At 44.2% G+C, this 18,057-nt stretch overlaps 1 protein-coding gene across 8 annotated transcripts in view; it reads left to right on the top strand.

Moving 5' to 3' along the window:
* Positions 1-15: 15 nt before the first annotated feature.
* TUBGCP4 (tubulin gamma complex associated protein 4) overlaps positions 16-18,057 on the top strand; it is a 60,989-nt gene continuing 42,947 nt past the window's right edge. For 5 of the 8 annotated variants that reach the window (XM_037744819.1, XM_037744833.1, XM_037744818.1 and 2 more), the window contains exons 1-7: positions 16-384; positions 12,749-12,877; positions 13,121-13,243; positions 13,629-13,682; positions 14,302-14,352; positions 14,458-14,514; positions 16,404-16,483. In XM_037744819.1, the coding sequence (XP_037600747.1) occupies positions 307-384; positions 12,749-12,877; positions 13,121-13,243; positions 13,629-13,682; positions 14,302-14,352; positions 14,458-14,514; positions 16,404-16,483 (572 nt within the window). In that variant the 5' untranslated portion in view covers positions 16-306. The remainder of the gene's footprint in view (positions 385-12,748; positions 12,878-13,120; positions 13,244-13,628; positions 13,683-14,301; positions 14,353-14,457; positions 14,515-16,403; positions 16,484-18,057) is intronic. The other 3 variants (XM_017546284.2, XM_017546310.2, XM_017546301.2) reach the window with 1 other exon arrangement.

Here is an 18,057-nt window from a genome sequence, read left to right as displayed (position 1 = left end):
CAGGCGGCTCGGGGTACCGAGGGCGCATGCGCAACGGCAGCTACCGCTACTCAGTCTCCGCAGAGCTGGGGCGGGAGTAGCGGGTGGGCCCCGTAGAGCCGCCGAACTTCCGGGACTCGGCCGTGACCCCTTCCCGGCTTCCGGTCCGCTCTGCCGCATTGGTTGTCTCAGCGGGCTGATTCGGGACAAACCACACGACCCAGGGGCCGATGCGAGTGTGGAAAGGGGAGCACTCCTCTCGTGGTCGCCTGGAGGGGCGCTGGAGGAGGGGGTGACGTATCCAGGGACTCGAGGTCGGCTGCGGTAATGATCCACGAACTGCTCTTGGCTCTGAGCGGGTACCCTGGGTCCATTTTCACCTGGAACAAGCGGAGTGGCCTGCAGGTACTGTCCGGCGCAGAGCGCGGGAACCAGGGAGAGCTGGAGCGGCGGACCTGAGCCAGCGCCTGGGGGATGAGGCTGAGGGACCGAGCGGGCGGGGCTTGCAGAGCTGGGGGCGTGTCCCTGGACAGGTGACTGGAGGGCAGTCCCTTAGGGTGAACGCTGATGTGACGCCTAGAGAGGCCGGGCTTAGGCTGGAAAACGGAGGGCCGACCTCGAAGAGCCCAGCCTCTGGCGGGGCAAGGAAAAGGCCTGAGGTCGAGGTGTCTGAGTGACAGTTGCTGGGAAATGATATAGAAGTGTGGGAGGCACTTTCTCCTATTTATTTTCACGCATGCATTGTTTGAGTTTTAAAGGACTGCTCCAAATACACAGCTCCCAAACTCATGGAAAGCGTTAAGTAAAGTTTGTAGAATGAAGAAATGAAATGGAGAGGGTGTGATGTTTCCCTCATTACTCCTTTACCAGGAAATTTCTGCACTAGATAAAGAACTTAGAAGGGAGCCTTCGTGTAACCAGGAATGTATGATGGTCCGTATATACATTACCTTATTTAATCCTCACAACCGCCTATATCCATTTTACGGATTAACCTAGGTTTAGAATGTCAAATAACTACTGGGATCACATAGCTAGTAATTAACAGAGCTTAGTTTTGAACCCAAGCCTGTCTGGCTTCAGTGTTTGAACTACTCTTACCTGCTTCTGCTTCCAGTAATATTATCTAATGTTCTCAATAATTTAGTAACTTAGGTATTGTTTCTACTGGTTAACAAATGATCAAACTGAAGGTCAGAGAACTTTATGCTGGCTAGTCCTGGTAATAGCAAGATTGAAATCTAGGTCCAACTGATCATGAAGTCATGCCTGTTGCTAGGAGAATTTGCAATATGGACTGGAAGAGCAGAAAAGGTACATTCTTAGTCTATAAAACCTGTAAATCAAACAGATTCCTTTGTTATTATTTATGAATGTGTATTTGGAGTTAGGGAGTTTAGGTGAATTTTTTTAATTATTTTATTTTTAGAGTGAGTCACTGTATCGCCCAGGCAGGAGTGCAATGGCACCCTCTTGGCTCACTGCAACCTCCGCCTCCCGGGTTCAAGCAATTCTCCTGCCTCAACCTCCCCAGTAGCTGGGATTACAGGCACCTGCCATTTTTCCTGGTGAAGTTTTGTATTTTTAGTAGAGACAAGGTTTCACCATGTTGGCCAAGCTGGTCTTGAACTACTAACCTCAAGTGATCTGCCCACTTCAGCCTCCCAAAGTGCTGGGATTACAGGCTTGAGCCACCACCCCCTGCCTACGTGAATTTTTGAAAAAAATAAGTGAGGTGAAGATTTGCCTGGTGGAGTTTGAATTGTTACTTTTGACCTGTTAGGTCTTTGAAGACTAAGTCGATGTTTCACTTTTCTCCATAGAACTTTAGTACAATGCCAGGCATGTAGGAGGATAGTATTCAGGAAGTGTGTGTGTGCCTGATCGTCCAAAATGAAAAGAGGTAACACAGCAAGGGAAAGATAGCTAGGGAGGGGGTGGGGGAGACAGCCACAAGTAATTCATCTTTTCCCTTCCTTTCTTTTGTATGAAAAATTCTCAAACATGTATTTTCTAGCTTTTCATCCTTAAGGTCTCAGCTTTAAAGTCACTTTATCAGAAAAACTTTCTCTGGCCACATCTTTAAATTAAGCATCCTCCCCTAATGCCATTATTCTCTATCAACTTGTTTATTTCCCTTATAGGATTTGTCACAATTTTTATAATGTATTGTTGTTACCTGTTTATAAATCTTTCTCCCTCATAGGTTGCCCATGGGAGCAAAGACCATAGCACATTTTCTGCCACATAGCAAGTGTTTAGCTATTGTTAGAAGAAGACAAAGACAGCAAATATTACATACTTTTTGCAGAGCAGTGTCTTTTACATTTGAATAAAGGGAACAGTTGTCATGAGTGCCAAGTGTTGATGAAAATTATTATAATATTGAATATATACTTAAGCTAGGTATAAACTCAAGCATAATGCTGTTAAACAACTATAAAATCAAATATTCTTATAAATTAAAAGTAAACAAAACTACCAAATCAATATATTCAAATGACCATTACTCTAATTCAGGATTTCTCAGCCTGTTCATGTAAATATGTTGTATAGAATGGTATCAGTAACTTCAAGGTATTTTGCTGTTTCAGAATAATTAGAGATTGCACTTTTTGAAAGCTCTGCCAAAAAGAAATGCTTAAATGCCAATTTTAATTATGGTATCATTGGATAACTGGTAGAGCTGTTTGTTAATAATACAGAATTGCTTATGTGTATTGAGCACTGGCTATGTGCTTGGGACATGTGCTTATTAACTTATTAATAATTTATTAATAATCCTCACAATTATTTTCTTCAGTTTATACATCTGAAAACTGAAGCACAGAGAGGTATGGTAACTTGCCTGAGCTTTCAAGCAAGAGGCAACACAGGGATTCAAACCCAGGCAGTCAGTCTCCAGAGACCAGGTTCTTAAGACCAGGTGTTGTGCTACCTCTTAAGTTACTAACTTGAAGATGTGATTAGCATTGTGTCATTAAAATCTACATTAATTGATTCCTAACCAATTTTCTATGGACTCCGTAACAGAAAAATTCTTCTTTGCCTATTTGCCACCACATTTACTGTCATATAAAGATGACATCCACATATAATCTATCTTATATATCCATCCATTTATAATATGCCAAGTTCATTTGGAGCATTAACTGTATCTGATTTTGTTCACTCTTTTATATCAAAGTATTAGCACAGTATCTGAGATATAGTAATGGAAATGTGAAATGGTACAGCCATTGTGGAAAATGGTATGGCAGTTCTTCAAAAAATTAAATAAAGGCCAGGCACACGGCTCACACCTGTGATCTCAGCACTTTGGGAGGATGAGGCTGAAGGATCAGTTAATGCCAGGAATTTGAGGCTAGCATGCACAACAGAGCAAGACTCCATCGCTACAAAAATTTTTTTTTAAATTAGCTGGGCATGGTGACACGTGCCTGTAGTCCTAGCTACTCTGGAGACTGAGGTGGGAGAATTGGTTGAACCTAGGGGTTCATGTTACAGTGAGCTATGAACCCACCACTGTACTCCAGTCTGGGTGACAGAGTGAAAGCTTGTCTCTTAAAAAAAAATTAAATATACAATTACCATATAATCTAGCACTTCCATTTCTGAGTATATCCCAAAAGAAGTGAAAACAGGGACCCAGCAGGTATTTGTACACCCATGTTCACCAAGCATTATTCACAGTAGCTGAAAGGTGGAAGCAAGTGTCAATGGAGGGACCAATAGGTAATTGAGATGTGGTATAAACATACAAGGAAGTATTATTCAGCCTTAAAAAGGAAAGAAATTCTGGCACATGCTACAACATGGATGAACTAAAATAAGCCTGTCACAAAAGGACAAGTAATGATTCCACTGTTGTTGTTGTTGTTGTTGTTTTTGAGACAGAGTCATGTTCTGTTGCCCAGGCTGGAGTGCAGTGGCGCAATCTTGGTTCACTGCAACCACCACCTCCCAGGTTCAAGCAATTCTCGTGCCTCAGCCTAGCTGGGATTACAGGCACCTGCCACCACACCCGGCTTTTTGTATTTTTAGTAGAGGCGGGGTTTCATCACGTTGGCCATGCTGGTCTGTAACTCCTGACCGAACGTGGTCCACCCGCCTTGGCCTCCCAAAGTGCTAGGATTACAGGAGTGAGCCACCATGCCCGGCCTAAATGGTTCCACTTATGTAAGGTAGCTAGAGTAGTTAAAATTGTAAGGCTAGCCGAAAGAAAAGACAGTAAGCCCTACGTCAGGCAAACAAGTTTTATTAATCTGCTGGGCTGCTCCCTAACAATTAGAAGAGATAGCCCAGGGCCTAAAAAACAAGGAGTTTATATAGGTTGAGAGGAGCATAAGGGAGTTTCAAGACTGAGCTAATCTGTCAGCTTGTAACAGGCACAAAGATAGTTTGTCAGCTGTGACAGACTTACAGTACATCATCTGGGGACTTTTGTGGTGGCAGTTTAAAAAACACAGGATTTTACAGGTATGTGTAAAACAGGAATTTAAACAGTTTTGTTTTCCATGACCTCCCCCGCGGCACTGCCCAGGTGGCTGTAATCGGGCTTTGCTCAATCGTAGTGTATCTGGCAGCCTTGCTGTGGTGCCTAGATAGGAATGCAGCTGCAGAGCAATCAGAGTGGGGGTCAGCTGCCCCTAACAGGCCAGCCTTTTAATAGTTAATAGAAGAGGGGCGCCATTGTCATCTGGCTGCTTCTTGCTGGATAGGGGCCACGCTCGACGTTTGGGCCGAGGGAGGCTAGATAGTAGGAATTGTTGTTCCTGGAGCTGTTAGTATTCTTGGAGCAGCATCATATCTTGTATTGTCCCATGGGTGAAAGCTTTAATACAGTCCTGTAAAAACTGGGTGAGGAGTCGTAAGAGGCAGGGACTAAATGCTAGAAGGGAGAAAAGGGTTATGGCAGGACCTAGGAGGGCCAGTAGCCAGGTTGCCCAGGGGTTACAGAACCACTGGGGCCAGGTAGAATTTAAGTTTTTGTGCTCGGTCTTTGAGCTTTTGATAGCATCCCGTACTAGCGCAGATTCATTGAGGTAGAAACAGCATTGTTTATTTAAGAGGCACAGACTTCCTTTTTCAGCAGTGAGGAGGTCTAGGCCTCTGTGATTTTGTAGGATGACTGCTGCTACAGAGTCTAGTTGGTTTTGGAGGTGAGTGATAAGAGTTTGCTGTTTTTTCTAGTGATGATTGGAAGTCTCCGTAGAGTGACTGGAAATATGATAATGAGGTTCCTAAGCTTCCTGCTTCTAACTTGACAGTAATTGTGACTCCAAGGTCTACTAATAAGGGAATTAACTGTATTGCTCTTTTTGAACAGGCATGTAATGTAGCAAGGACAGGGAGTCTTTGGTTTGGAGAGACAAGGTTAATGTTGGGGGTAAGGTAGACGAGGGTACAAGTACCTGTCTGGCTGGTAGGGAGACCAGAAGTAGGTTGTGGATCCGCAGAGAAAGAAGATGCCTGCGGTGTTGACGAAAACAAGTGGATTGAGAATAGGTGTTGGAGTTTGTAGGCGCCTCGTTTGAAGGGACTCAGCAACTCAGAGTTGAGGAGGAGGAGAGAGACCCCTTTGAGAATTCCTGTCTGGGGAAGGGGTTTCCATGTTTGAGAGGCAAGATGGGAGGAAATGCGGAGGGGCTGGGTAAAGAGGCTATTGGCTTCAGGGGAAACTGAATAATCTACTTGGAGTGAGGTATGGGAAGAGGTGTAAGAGATGGTTTGAGTTGAGCCACAGGCAGAGGGAGGGATGGTGCCTACATGTATGTGTCCTTTGGAAGAGGCGACACATAAGGGGGCTTGACCAAGTTTTGTGGTGTGGAGGGTTATGGGACCTTGGGTGGCTGGTTGAGGGAGTTTTGCGCTGTTGTAATTGGTAGCGTATGTGGAGAGAAGTTTGGTAGTTGTTAGCGAGGGCAGCGGGATAGTTCCCAGAGAGGGCGAGGGCTCTATCTACAAAGGCAGAGCCTTTTGGATGGTGTATGAACAGCGAATGGGAATATGGTCCCAGGGCTGAGAAATTAGGGTAGCTGAGTAGGCAGTAGAGGAAAAGGAACAACAGGTCCTGCAACAGGAAGCAAGTGTAGAGTTGGAGCGCAGTAACAAGGAGGGAGTGAGACTGAGAGATCTTTCGAGCCTTGTAGAAGTGAGAAAGGGACTCTGAGGGAGCAGAGGCAGTGGGGCTACTAAAAGGAACTTGAGGAAGAATTGGAGTTTGTATCTGGGGGAAGGAGTTGAGAGAGGTTGTATGGGGAGGTGGCTTTTTGTTGTGGCAGTGAAGCTCTTTCAGTGGGGGAATATTGGGGTCGCATTGTGGGGATAAAGAGGAGAGGGGCAGGGGCAGAAGAAAAGGGGGCTTTTTTTGCTACCTCGTCTGCCTCTGTTTCCTCTTGAGATTTTATCTGACCCTGTTTGATGTCCTTGAAAGTGTGTAACTCCTGCTTTAGCCGGGAGGTGTGCAGCTTGAAGGAGTTGGTAAGTAAGGGGCCCATTAGTGATGGGGGTTCCTTTGGCAATAAGAAATTTTCTCTTTTGCCAGATGGTGGCGTGAGAATAGAGAATGTGATAGGCATATTTGGAGTCAATAAAAATGTTGACTGGTTTGCCTTTGGAGAGGGTTAGGGCCCTGGTGAGAGCTATAAGTTCTGCCTTTTGGGAGGAGGTCCCCAGGGCCAGGGGTTTAGCCTTAATTATTTGGTTAAGGTAGACGACTGCATACCTAGCGATTTTATGGGAGTTGACTGACTTGGAAGAAGAGCCATTTACAAATAACTGGTCGTCAGGATGGGGAGAGGTTCAGGGGAGATATTAGGGAAATGAGGCTGTAGGTGATTAAGGATTTCAGTGCAGTTGTGGGTGGGAGAGGAGGAAGATACTGGAAGTAGAGATGCAGGATTGAGGGGAGCACTTTTGGAGAGAGGGGAACTCAAGGTTTTTAAGGAAGAGGGCATGAGTAGTTGGATACGAGAAGGTGAAAGTGCTTGAGAGGAGAGGACATCTTGTAGATTATGTGGGCTGTGGACTGTGGTGTCTTGACTGTATGTTAGGGTTTTTTTTGCTTTCTAAGGCTAGGGTGGCTCCTGCTGCTAGGTCTCTGAGGCAGGTCGGCCACCCTCGGACAGTGTTGTCTAGTTATTTAGATAGGTAAGCTATGGGAGCAAAGGAGGGATAACTTCCTTTTTGTTGGCCAAGGACACCCAGGGTTATTCCATGGTTTTCAGCCGTGTAGACAGTGAAGGGCTGAGAGATATCAGACAAAGATCGAGCAGGAGGGGTTACAAGGGCAGCTTTAAGTTTATGGAAGCTAAGGATTATGTTGTGAGAAGGATTTTGGGGGCTCATTGAGAGGGCCTTTAGCTGCTTTATAGAGGGGGTGGGCTAGGAGGGCAAAATTGGAAATCCATATTCTGAAGAAGCCTTCTAGTCCTAGGAAAGAAAGGATTTCACCTTTAGAGGTTGGTGGGGGCAGGCTATCTATTAGTGCTGCCCATGCTGGGGTTATGGCTGGGGCCCCTGGGGAGAGCTGGACTCCTAAGTACATCATTGTTGGAGTGGAGAGTTGTGCTTTGGAGGGGGAAACATTATATCCTTTATTAGCAAGAAAGTTTAGAAGGGTAATAATGTGAGTCTCAGAGTCCTTTAGGGAGGGGCTACAGAGGAGGAAGTTGTCCACATACTAGAGGAGCTGGCTAGGGGAGAGGTCTAGGGAGGCGAAGTCTTGAGCTAGAGCCTGTCCAAAGAAATGGGGGCTATCTCTAAAGCCTTGGGAGAGGACTGTCCAAGTAAGTTGTCGTGACTGGAGGGTTTCAAGGTGAGTCCATGTGAAAGCAAAGAGATTTTGGGAGTTTGGGTGAAGAGGAATGGTTTAAAAAGGCATCTTTTAGGTCTATTACATTGTAATGGGTTGTGTCTGGAGGGATGAGGGAAAGGAGCTTATAGTGGTTGGGAACTACCAGATTAATGGGAGGGACCGCCTGATTGATAGCCCAGAGATATGGAGAATGAGTTGGCCTAAGGTGGCCTTGTGAGAGGAGTCTGTTTATGACCTAAAAGGCCATAAGCCTTTTAGATAGGTTAATGAAATGGGATACTGAGAAACAGGAAATTTGGAGGAGTCTTTTAGCTCGATTTTGATGGAATCATGGTGAACTGCTAGAGAGGAGGTAATGGTATCCTACACTATTGGATTAATGAGAAGAGGGGAGTGGATATTGTGGGGGAGGGGTGGCGGGCTGGAGGGGTAGAAGACTGGCATGGTAGTGGAGAAGAGTAGGAGAGAATCCGGTTGTAGGGAATAGAAGAAGGTGATGGAAGCTTTGAATTTGGTTAGGAGGTCTCTGCCTAGGATGCAGGTAGGATAACGAGGCATGATAAAGAGTGTGAGAAAACAGTATCAAATAGGAAACAAGTAAAAGGTCTAGTGGTGCAGGGGCACGAGATGAGTCAGTCAACTCCCACAGCTGAGACCTGAGGGGGATGAGTGGATCCTGAGAATTCAGGCAAAGCCGAGTAGGTGGCCACCGTATTGATTAAAAAAGAGATTAGCTTACCTGCTACTAGTAGAGTTATCCCTGGGCTTTGATGCAGTGATGGCAGATGGGGCCGGGGGCCCTGGGCCTCGTCAGTCTTCAGCAGCTAGGCCAAGGAGCCGTGGGAGTGCAAGTGATTCTTCACCATTTTTCTTGCTGAAGGGGTGGTGACTCTGAGGTGCAGACTGGGCAAGAGCTTTTTGGCACTCAGGGGTTAGGACATGCCCACACCCAGTGGCTTTCTTTGCCTCATTTAAAACAAGGCCTGGGTACTATGGCTAGGCTGATGGATAGCAGCAGCTAGAAGCTGGTATTTAACATGATCTCTTTGGGCTTTATCTAATTTAGTTAGCTCATCCCTGTTATTGAAGACTTTGAAATCCAAGTTAAAGAGGTCTTGTGGAGTTTTGAGGGCCATCTTAAGCCTTTTTAAGTTTGTGCCCGATATTGGGGGCAGACTGGGAGATAAAATGGGTATTAAGAAAAATAGTTCCTTCTTGGAAGGCAGGTCAATGTGAGTATATTTTTTGGAGAGCCTTTATAAGGCGGTAAAGGAATTAGGGAGGATTTTCATCTGCTTTTTGGGAAATTTGAGTTTTTAAAAATTCACTGCCTTATGGGCAGATTTGTTAAGGCCTACAATAAGGCAAGTAATTATGTGGTTATGTGACACCCGGCCGGGGTCTGTGGGTTGGCACTCCCAGGAAGGCTCTTCCTGGGGGACAACAGCATCTCCTACAGGCTTAGTAGGATCTTGCTGATGAAGATCGTTGGTATGTGCCTGGGCTGTGAGCCACACTCTTTCCTTCTCTTCTAGAAGGAGGGTAGAAGAGAGGATAATATAGAGATCATGCCAAGTGAGTTCATAAGACTCTGTTAGGTATTTAAATTTTTTGATATAAGTATTGGGATTGGAGGAGAAGGACCCGAGATTGACCCAAAATTGAACTTTTCAATTTTGGAGAGATTGGAGAGGGAGAAGGGGATGTGGACACAGACAATCCCTTCAGCCCTTGATACCTCCCAGAGGGGAAGCAAGGGAGCTGGTTGATGGGCATATTGGGCTCAAGAGCGGGTAAGGGGTGGGGACAGGGAGGACTCAAAGTCAGAAGCGGGGTGGTTGGAGAGAGAAGGGGAGAGGGGTAGGGCCATAGCGGGAGCGTACGGTGGAGGATCATGATGCTTTGGTGGGGGATTATGATGCAATCTAGGAGGAGGAAAATCAGCAGACCCAAGGAAGAGGAGTCATCAGCTGGGGCTGTGGGGAGAGTGGCAGGAGATGAGTTGTTGGCTAGGGCTGTGGGGAGGGTGACAGGGGCAAGTTGGGTTTGGAACATGTGAGGATTTGGAAAGTAGTACAGGACTGGCAGAGGGAAGGACTGCTACAGACAGTGAAGAAAGCCTGAACATAAGGAATCTCACACTATTTCCCATTGCCATGGCAAAAGTTGTCTAGGTCTGTAAGTATATTGAAATTAAAAGTGCCATATTTGGGCCATTGGGAGCCATTGTCTAATCTATATTGAGGCCAAGTGATATTGCAGTAAAAGATAAGCCTCTTAGGATGGACCTCTGAACAGAGGCTGAGAGCATTGAGATTATGCAGGAGACACCCAAGGCGGGTAGTTTTGGGAGGGGTGGACTGAGAGGCTTCCATAGGAAATGGGGGAGGGAGATAGAGGAAGAAGAGACTACTGATGACAAAGCGGGAGAGGGTTTCCCCTAACCTTGAGGCCTTGTGTGGAATAGAAGAGGTAGCTGCCAAGTCAGGAATCCCTGAAACAGAGGAACCGGAGGCCTGGAGGCCAGAGGAAGCCCTTGACCCCAGCACTGCATTTGGGGAAGGCAGAGACGGTCAAGGGTTCTGGGTTATCTGCAGGAGTCTCTCTTACTTACCTCAGTGGAGGCTCTGATGGCAGATGGGGTTGCCAGCAATGGGAGAGTCTGGGAGATCCTCTGGGTCTTCTGCAGGTTCCGGAAGGGGAGGGTGGCCAGGAGTGGGGTGAGGAGTGGGGAGAGGGAGGGAGGGAGGGATAGAAGCAGAGAGAGACGAGAGAGCGAGCCAGCACGAGTGCGAGAGTGCGCCAAAGCCTACCCCTTCCCAGATTTCGGCACCAAAAATGTAGATTTCGGAACCCAAATGTAAGGTTAGCCGCGAGAAAGGAGAGTAGACCCAATGTCAAGCAAGCAAGTTTTATTAATCTGCTGGGCTGCTCCATGACAATTAGAGGAGGCAGCCCTAAGCCTACAAAACAAGGCTTTTTTGGGGTTTATATGGGGTGAGAGGGGCATAAGGGAGTTTCAGGATTGAGATAATCTATCAGCTTGTAACAAGCACAAAGATAGTTTGTCAGCTTGTGACAGACTTACAATACATCATCCTGTGACTTGTGGTAGCAGTTTTAAAGAAACAGGATTTTACTGGTATGCATAAATTAGAATTTAAAGAAAGATTTGTTTTCTGTGACCTCCCCTGTGCTGCCCAGATGGCTGTAATCAGGCTTTGCTCAATTGTAGTGTGTCTGGCGGCCTTGCTGTGGTGCCTAGATAGGAATGCAGCTGCAGAGCAATCAGAGTGGGGCGTCAGCTGCCCCTAACAAAAATCAGGGGCAGTAATGTGGTGTTTGGCAGGAGCTGGATACGAAGTTTCTGTTGGGGCAAACAAGAAAGTTCTGGAGATGGATGGTGGTGATGGTTGCACAATAGTGTGGATGTATTTTACACCACTGAACTATATACTTAAAATAGTTAAAATTGTAGGTTTTTTTACATATGTTTTATCACATTTTTAAAAGTTGGTTGAATGAATATATTTTCCCAATACTTTTTTCTACCTAAACTGCTGTGAAACCTTTATATATGGCATATTTGGCTTTCATTTAAATTAAAAATACAAATGCAAATATGCACTCTAAATTTATATGGCCAATTATAAGGTGTAAGGCTGGTTGCCTCCCAGGGAGGTTGGACACACCCACCTCTGCACCCAGCACCAGGCTCTGCACCTGGCACCTAGCTCTGCCGCATGGCTCCCCTGGAAGGCTCCAGCCGATGCAAGGCTCCTGGCTGGCTCTCCCACCGGAAAACCCGCCCAACAACCTGCCAACCAATAGCGGCCCGCCCCGTCTCAATCCCGCTCCCCTGGAGTCAATCAGAGCACCCAGCTGTTGCTCGTTCCTCCTAGCCATAAAAGCCCCACGCCCCAGGAAGTTGGCGCGACTTCCCTGGCCCCTTTCCCCGGGACCATGGAAACTCGCCCGGGAGCTGAATAAATTGGATTTTCGTTTTCTTATACTGGCCTCAGTTTCCTCATTTTAAACTCGGCAATAAACCTTACATAAGGTACTTTTACAGATAATAATATGCTTAATTTTAGACTTTTAATGGAATGAAAACAATTAAAACTTTTATAGAGAATTTGTAAATCCTAAGAATATGTCAGATAAACCCATGGAACCTGCAGACCCATTTAAGCAATATTGCTGAAGAGACTTTGTTGCAACCAGGTTAAAACCCCCATAGCATTATAGACCATCACTGGAAGTTTGCATAAGAAGCAGGTAACAGTGGCTGGTTCTGGGAGGTTGACTTATTTTTAATGTACACCATTTTTTTTTTTTGAATTTGTATTGAAGAAATATTTCCCCATGTTCATCACAAAGATTACTGTTTCTTTTTTTCTTTCTTTTTTTTTTTTTTTGTGAGACGGAGTTTCGCTCTTGTTACCCAGGCTGGAGTGCAATGGCGTGATCTCAGCACACCCCAACCTCCGCCTCCTGGGTTCAGGCAATTCTCCTGCCTCAACCTCCTGAGTAGCTGGGACTACAGGCACGCGCCACCATGCCCAGCTAATGTTTTGTATTTTTAGTAGAGACGGGGTTTCACCATGTTGACCAGTATGGTCTCGATCTCTTGACCTCGTGATCCACCCGCCTTGGCCTCCCAAAGTGCTGGGATTACAGGCTTGAGCCACCACGCCCGGCCAACCATTTTGTATTGTTTAAATTATTTAGCATGTGTTACCTATTTTAAGAAGCAAATAATTGGGTCAGGGATAGGGAACCCTGTTGAAGTGGTTTGGAAATACATTGTTATCCAGAACTTAACACCTTTAAGTGGACATCTTGAGAAAGAAAAAGATAAATGCATAGTATCAAGCATTTGAAGCACCTGGAAGTTGGAGCAGTGACTGGCAGGCATCAGTTTTTTCGGCAGCATTCCTCTTTCTGCAGGTTTCGCAAGACTTCCCTTTCCTTCACCCCAGTGAGACCAGTGTCCTGAATCGACTTTGCCGGCTCGGCACAGACTATATTCGCTTTACTGAGTTCATTGAACAGTACACCGGCCATGTGCAACAACAGGTGGGTCCTGTTCTCAGGGAGTGTACACCTATAGAGGGCAGGAGCTATATCAAGCTTTCCGTCAATTTATCAGTAATTCATGTGAAATAAGTTATGGATTTCTCATTACTGGAAATTTTCAAGTGAAGGCAAGATCTGTAGTTGGTTTGTTTGTATAACTCTTAAAAGAAACAAGCCTCATAATGTCTTTCTCGGGTTTCATGGCTTGAGCTGACAAGTAGGCTTCTGTTTGTTTGATTTCAGGATCACCATCCATCTCAGCAGGGCCAAGGTGGGTTACATGGAATCTACCTGAGGGCCTTCTGCACGGGACTGGATTCTGTTTTGCAGCCTTACCGCCAAGCACTACTTGATTTGGAACAAGAGGTAAGAAGGAGGAGATATAGGAAACACTTCTGGGACAATAGAGCGAGCATGTTCTTGAATCTGAAATGCCCTTTGGTAAGGTCAGATAGTTAAGAGTAAACATTTTCTTGCATGGCTGGAGGCTACAGTGATCTTTCTCTGATTGCCCAACCTGTGATCGGAGTGGCTCACAGATCATGACAGACTCTTTAGTGAGTTTATAAGAGCCCTGGCTTGGTTTCTTTATGGCCTGAAAATCAGGATTAATAACATGATTAAATTATCAATTCTCAATAGCCTAAAACTAACACTTAGCCCATTATCAGATTCTCTTCTCATTTTCGTAGATCAAATAGATTTGAAATACTTTGTGTGGAGCCCTAATCACAGCGGTTTTTTATTGCAGTTCCTGGGTGATCCCCATCTCTCCATATCACATGTCAACTACTCCCTAGACCAGGTATGCTGCCCAAATAACCAAATGCCTTGGAATCTGTTGATAGTGTCAGAATAATCTAATTTATGACACTGTTTTTGAGAACTTCTTTTCTTTTGGATTCAGAGCCCAACATTTTATATTTTGTGCGTTTTATGTGCTTTACTAGATCAAAACTGTTTCCAAATGTAGTTAAAACTTAATGTCTGATATTATATGCTAATGTTAATATTATATGCTAATGTTAATCCTCTATGTTGACATCAGTATTAACAAGCATCCCAGCCTCAGAAATAGAAACTGCTACCCGGCTGGGCATGGCAATGCCCACCTGTAATCCCAGCACTTTGGGAAGCTGAGGCAGTTGGATCACTTGAGGTCAGGAGTTTGAGACCAGGCTGGCCAACATGGCGAAACCCCATCTCTACTAAACATAGCCGGGTGTGGTGGCATGTGCCTGTAATCTCAGCTACTCAGGAGGCTGAGGCATGAGAATCGCCTGAACCTGGGGGTGGAGGTTGCAGTGAGCTGGGATCCCACCACTATACTCCAGTCTGGGTGACAGTTAGACTGTGTCTCAAAACAAAAACAAAAAAAAAAGAAAAGAAACTGCTTTTCTCTCCCATCCTCTTCCTATCTGCAGCGAACTTCGACATCAAATTGCCATAGGATACTGGATCTTGACTGTTGTGTGGTATTGCCATTTTCTCTTAAGTTCAACTATTTAGAAACAAAAGTATTTCCCGAGTTGATGTTTTCCCTCTTACATTTGATTACATCCCCTTTCTCTACTTTGCAGTTCCAGCTTCTTTTTCCCTCTGTGATGGTCGTAGTAGAACAAATTAAAAGTCAAAAGGTGAGAACTTTCCTTATTCCTTTTGCTCTGCTAAGCACTGAGGGAATATTACGAATTAATTTTGCCTTACATTCTTTTTCGAAGACCCTAGTTTTTAGTAGTTTTTATTCATGTATTCGTTTAACAATAACTGCTTGTGTATCATGGTAAGTGTCAGGAATGCAAAAATATGACACTGACCTTAAACACCTCCTGGTCCAGAAGGTAGAGGAAATGTTAATAGTTGTACCCAAGAATGTTGTTGGGGTAAGAAAAAAAGTGCTGTGGATGTTTGCAGGTGAGAGGAACCTGCAGTAAGGGTTTGGAACTGTTGGGTGTGGATCTTGCTGAGAGGCAGCAAGGTAATTCTTAGTAAGAAGGTAATATGGTTGGTGTGCTGGCAGTTTTCTGAGAATTATGAAATCAGTGAGTGAAAGCCAGATGTTTATTAAATATGTCTATTCTTATCACAAGTTTTTATCTGGTGTATTGAGAAGTTAGGGCCTCCAATGTCAGGAGAATGTCTTTCTGGGCAGAGTTAATTCTGAGGAATAATTGCTTTGAGATTTCATATTAGAAGACGAATCAGCTGTCCTAGGGAATTGGTCCACAGTTGGACCCAAGTGGACAAATGGATTAAACATCTTTAGCTCAGGTCTTCATTTTTTAAGCTCCTTATTTGTGCCTAGCTTATTAGGGGTGTTCATTTTGATTAACTGGTTTACTAGTTATATTAATCTGCCATATTGCTGTATCATTTTTTACTGTTTAAGTGTAGAAACAAGTGCTCTGCTACATTTATGCTGTGCCAGTAAGGCCAGTAGTGGGTGCTCATTGGCCCTTCAAAGCTGATTGCCCTGATCAAATAACAACATTCGGCTTTTACTATGTACTTACTGTGTACTAGACACTGTGCCAAGTGCTTCAAATACATTATCACACGCAATCCTCTAAAGGGCTAAGTAGGTTAAGGGGTGTGCTCAGAGTCAAACAGATAGTAGTAGATGGGTTTATATCCCAGCTCTATCTGGCTCCAAAGAGTGTGCTGTTAACCACTAGATTAAACTATCTCCCAAAATAAAAGAGGATCTTCTAGGCAAGTAGAGTTAGCAAGGACAGCATAAGGAAGCCAGGCCTAGCTGCATGTCTCAGTTGGCCCTCAGCTTCCACTGGCTACAAGAAGGAGAGTGGAAAATAGGGGGATTGCAGATGGATGAATCTTCCTGCCAGGATGGTGTAGAGAAACTAGTATACCAAGGCTCTACAGAGTTTTTAAAAATTGAGCGGTCAAGAGTCTAGGCTGAGGGTAAGAATGGAGATTGATTGCAAACAGGTACAAAGGGGCATTGTGGAGTAATGGGAATGTTATAAAACTGGGTTGTGGTAATGGTTGCACAGTGTTTGAAATTTACAAAAAATTATTGATTAGTATGCTTAAAACGGGTGAATTTTGTGGTAAATTATACCTCAAAGTGGTAAAAATAAAAGCCTGAAGAACATAGAGGCAGAAGATTTTTGAAAAAGTATATACCTTAGAAGTAGCTGCATTGGGCCTTACCTTGAATTAAAGAGCTTTCCTTGGCTTTGGTGTTACAACTCTTAAATGATTCTGGCTTCTTTAAGAGTGCTGGTTCTCACACTTTACTGTGCATTACAATCACCTGGAGGGCTTGTGGAAACACTTGAGTGCTGGGCTCTAACCAAGAGTTTGCATAGCTAATAAGTCCCCAGGTGATACTGCTACTGATGGGAGAGGTCCCTCTTTGAGAACCCCTATGTGTAAATCTTAGGAGAAAGTTTATCCCCAATCTCTTCTAGATTGGGCCCTCTTGGTTGAATATGGAATATGGATTTGTCTTGCATGGACTATTAGAAAGGAATCCAGTCTGACAAGGCTGTATATTCCACAGATTCATGGTTGTCAAATCCTGGAAACAGTCTACAAACACAGCTGTGGGGGGTTGCCTCCTGTTCGAAGTGCTCTGGAAAAGTAAGTCATGGCTTAACTGGGAATTGGTGGTGGAGGTGGGTGGTCAAATTATTTGACTTCTCACTTGTTTTATTTTCAGGTCATTTCAGGTTTCCCTCTTGGGAAGGTTATGACCAGGAAAGAAAAAGCCCCATGAGCAGAGGAGCCTATGTAACTCTTATGATGGCTCAGGCATTGCAATAAGGGCTATAGAGTGTTGAGTGTCAAAGCCAGGATTTAGCTGCCTGGATGACCTTGAGGCAATCTTTTTAAATGTTTAGACCCTGTTATCCTTGCAGAAATTCCATTACATGTGCCAGATGTTGCTTGCTATGTCTAAACGTGTATTTGAGTAGCTGGTATTTTCGAATATAAGGTCCTTAAAAATGTTCATGCTTTACAGTCCCATAATGCCACTTGTAGAAATTTTATCCTAACAAAATTATTTAATAGAAGAAAATAACTATATGCGCAAACATGTTGATTGCACTGTTGTCTACTAATCAGAAAATTATAAAATAACCAACACTAGAAGAAAATTTAAATGAAGATATATTCACTTGCTAGACTATAAAGCCATTAAAAGTGTAGGTACTATAACATGTAAAATATTTTATATAAATATGTACTGACAATTGATACAAAACTGTATTTGTCTTGTGATTAAACTGTATAAAAATATATGTAGACTATGATCAAAGACTGCATGTTTGATCTTTCCATTTCTCCATTTTCCTTATTTTAAAAAAGTGACATTCATTGAAAAATTTATAATAGATAGTCCATGAGGCCACTCACAACTCTTTTTGTTTCTTTCTTTTCTTTAATTTTAATTTTTTGTAGAGATGAGGTCTGGCTATGTTGCCCAGGCTGGTCTTGAACTTCTGGGTTCAAGCAATCCTCCCACCTTGGCCTCCCAATGTGATAGGATTGCAGGTGTGAGCCACTGCACCTGGCCAGGCCACTTAATCTGCACTCTTACCACTGCATGAATGAAGTCTCATTAAAGTGGGAAACTTTTCAGAACATGCCTTAGGGACTTAATTCTCTATTATACTTTTAGGTATATAATATCAAATCTTATGTAGATGATGTTATATATACATATTTGTTCTGTGTTTGCAGGGATCAGACTTTACAGACCACATACTCAGAAATGCATAAACGTAAATAGCTTCACATTTGATCTTTTTAAAGAGAGATTGGCATACTACAAATAACAAGCTCTAGCTCTTGTAATTTCTTTTTCTCCCCAACTTTTTATTTTGAAAAATTTTGAACCTACAAAAAAGTTGAAAGAATTGTGTAATAAAACACTTGTAGTCCGGGCTTGGTGGCTCACACTTATAATCCCAGCACTTTGGGAGGCAGAGGCAGGGGGATCACTTGAGCCCAGGAGTTCAAGTCCAGCCTGGGCAACATAGCAAGATTCTGTCTATACTAAAAATAAATTAGCCAGGTGTGGTGCCTGCCTGTAGTCCCAGCTATGGGAAGCTGAGGTAGAAGGATTGCTTTAGGCCAGGAGGTTGATGCTGCAGTGAGCTGAGATCTTGCCACTGTACTCCAGCCTGGATGACAGAACGAGACCCTGTCTC

The sequence above is a fragment of the Cebus imitator genome, unplaced genomic scaffold (genome assembly GCF_001604975.1).
Source record: "Cebus imitator isolate Cc_AM_T3 unplaced genomic scaffold, Cebus_imitator-1.0 Scaffold9, whole genome shotgun sequence".
Classification (NCBI taxonomy): Eukaryota; Metazoa; Chordata; class Mammalia; order Primates; family Cebidae; genus Cebus; species Cebus imitator.
The sequence above is the reverse complement of the archived record's forward strand: the minus strand, read 5'-3'. Positions and strand labels throughout refer to the sequence as shown.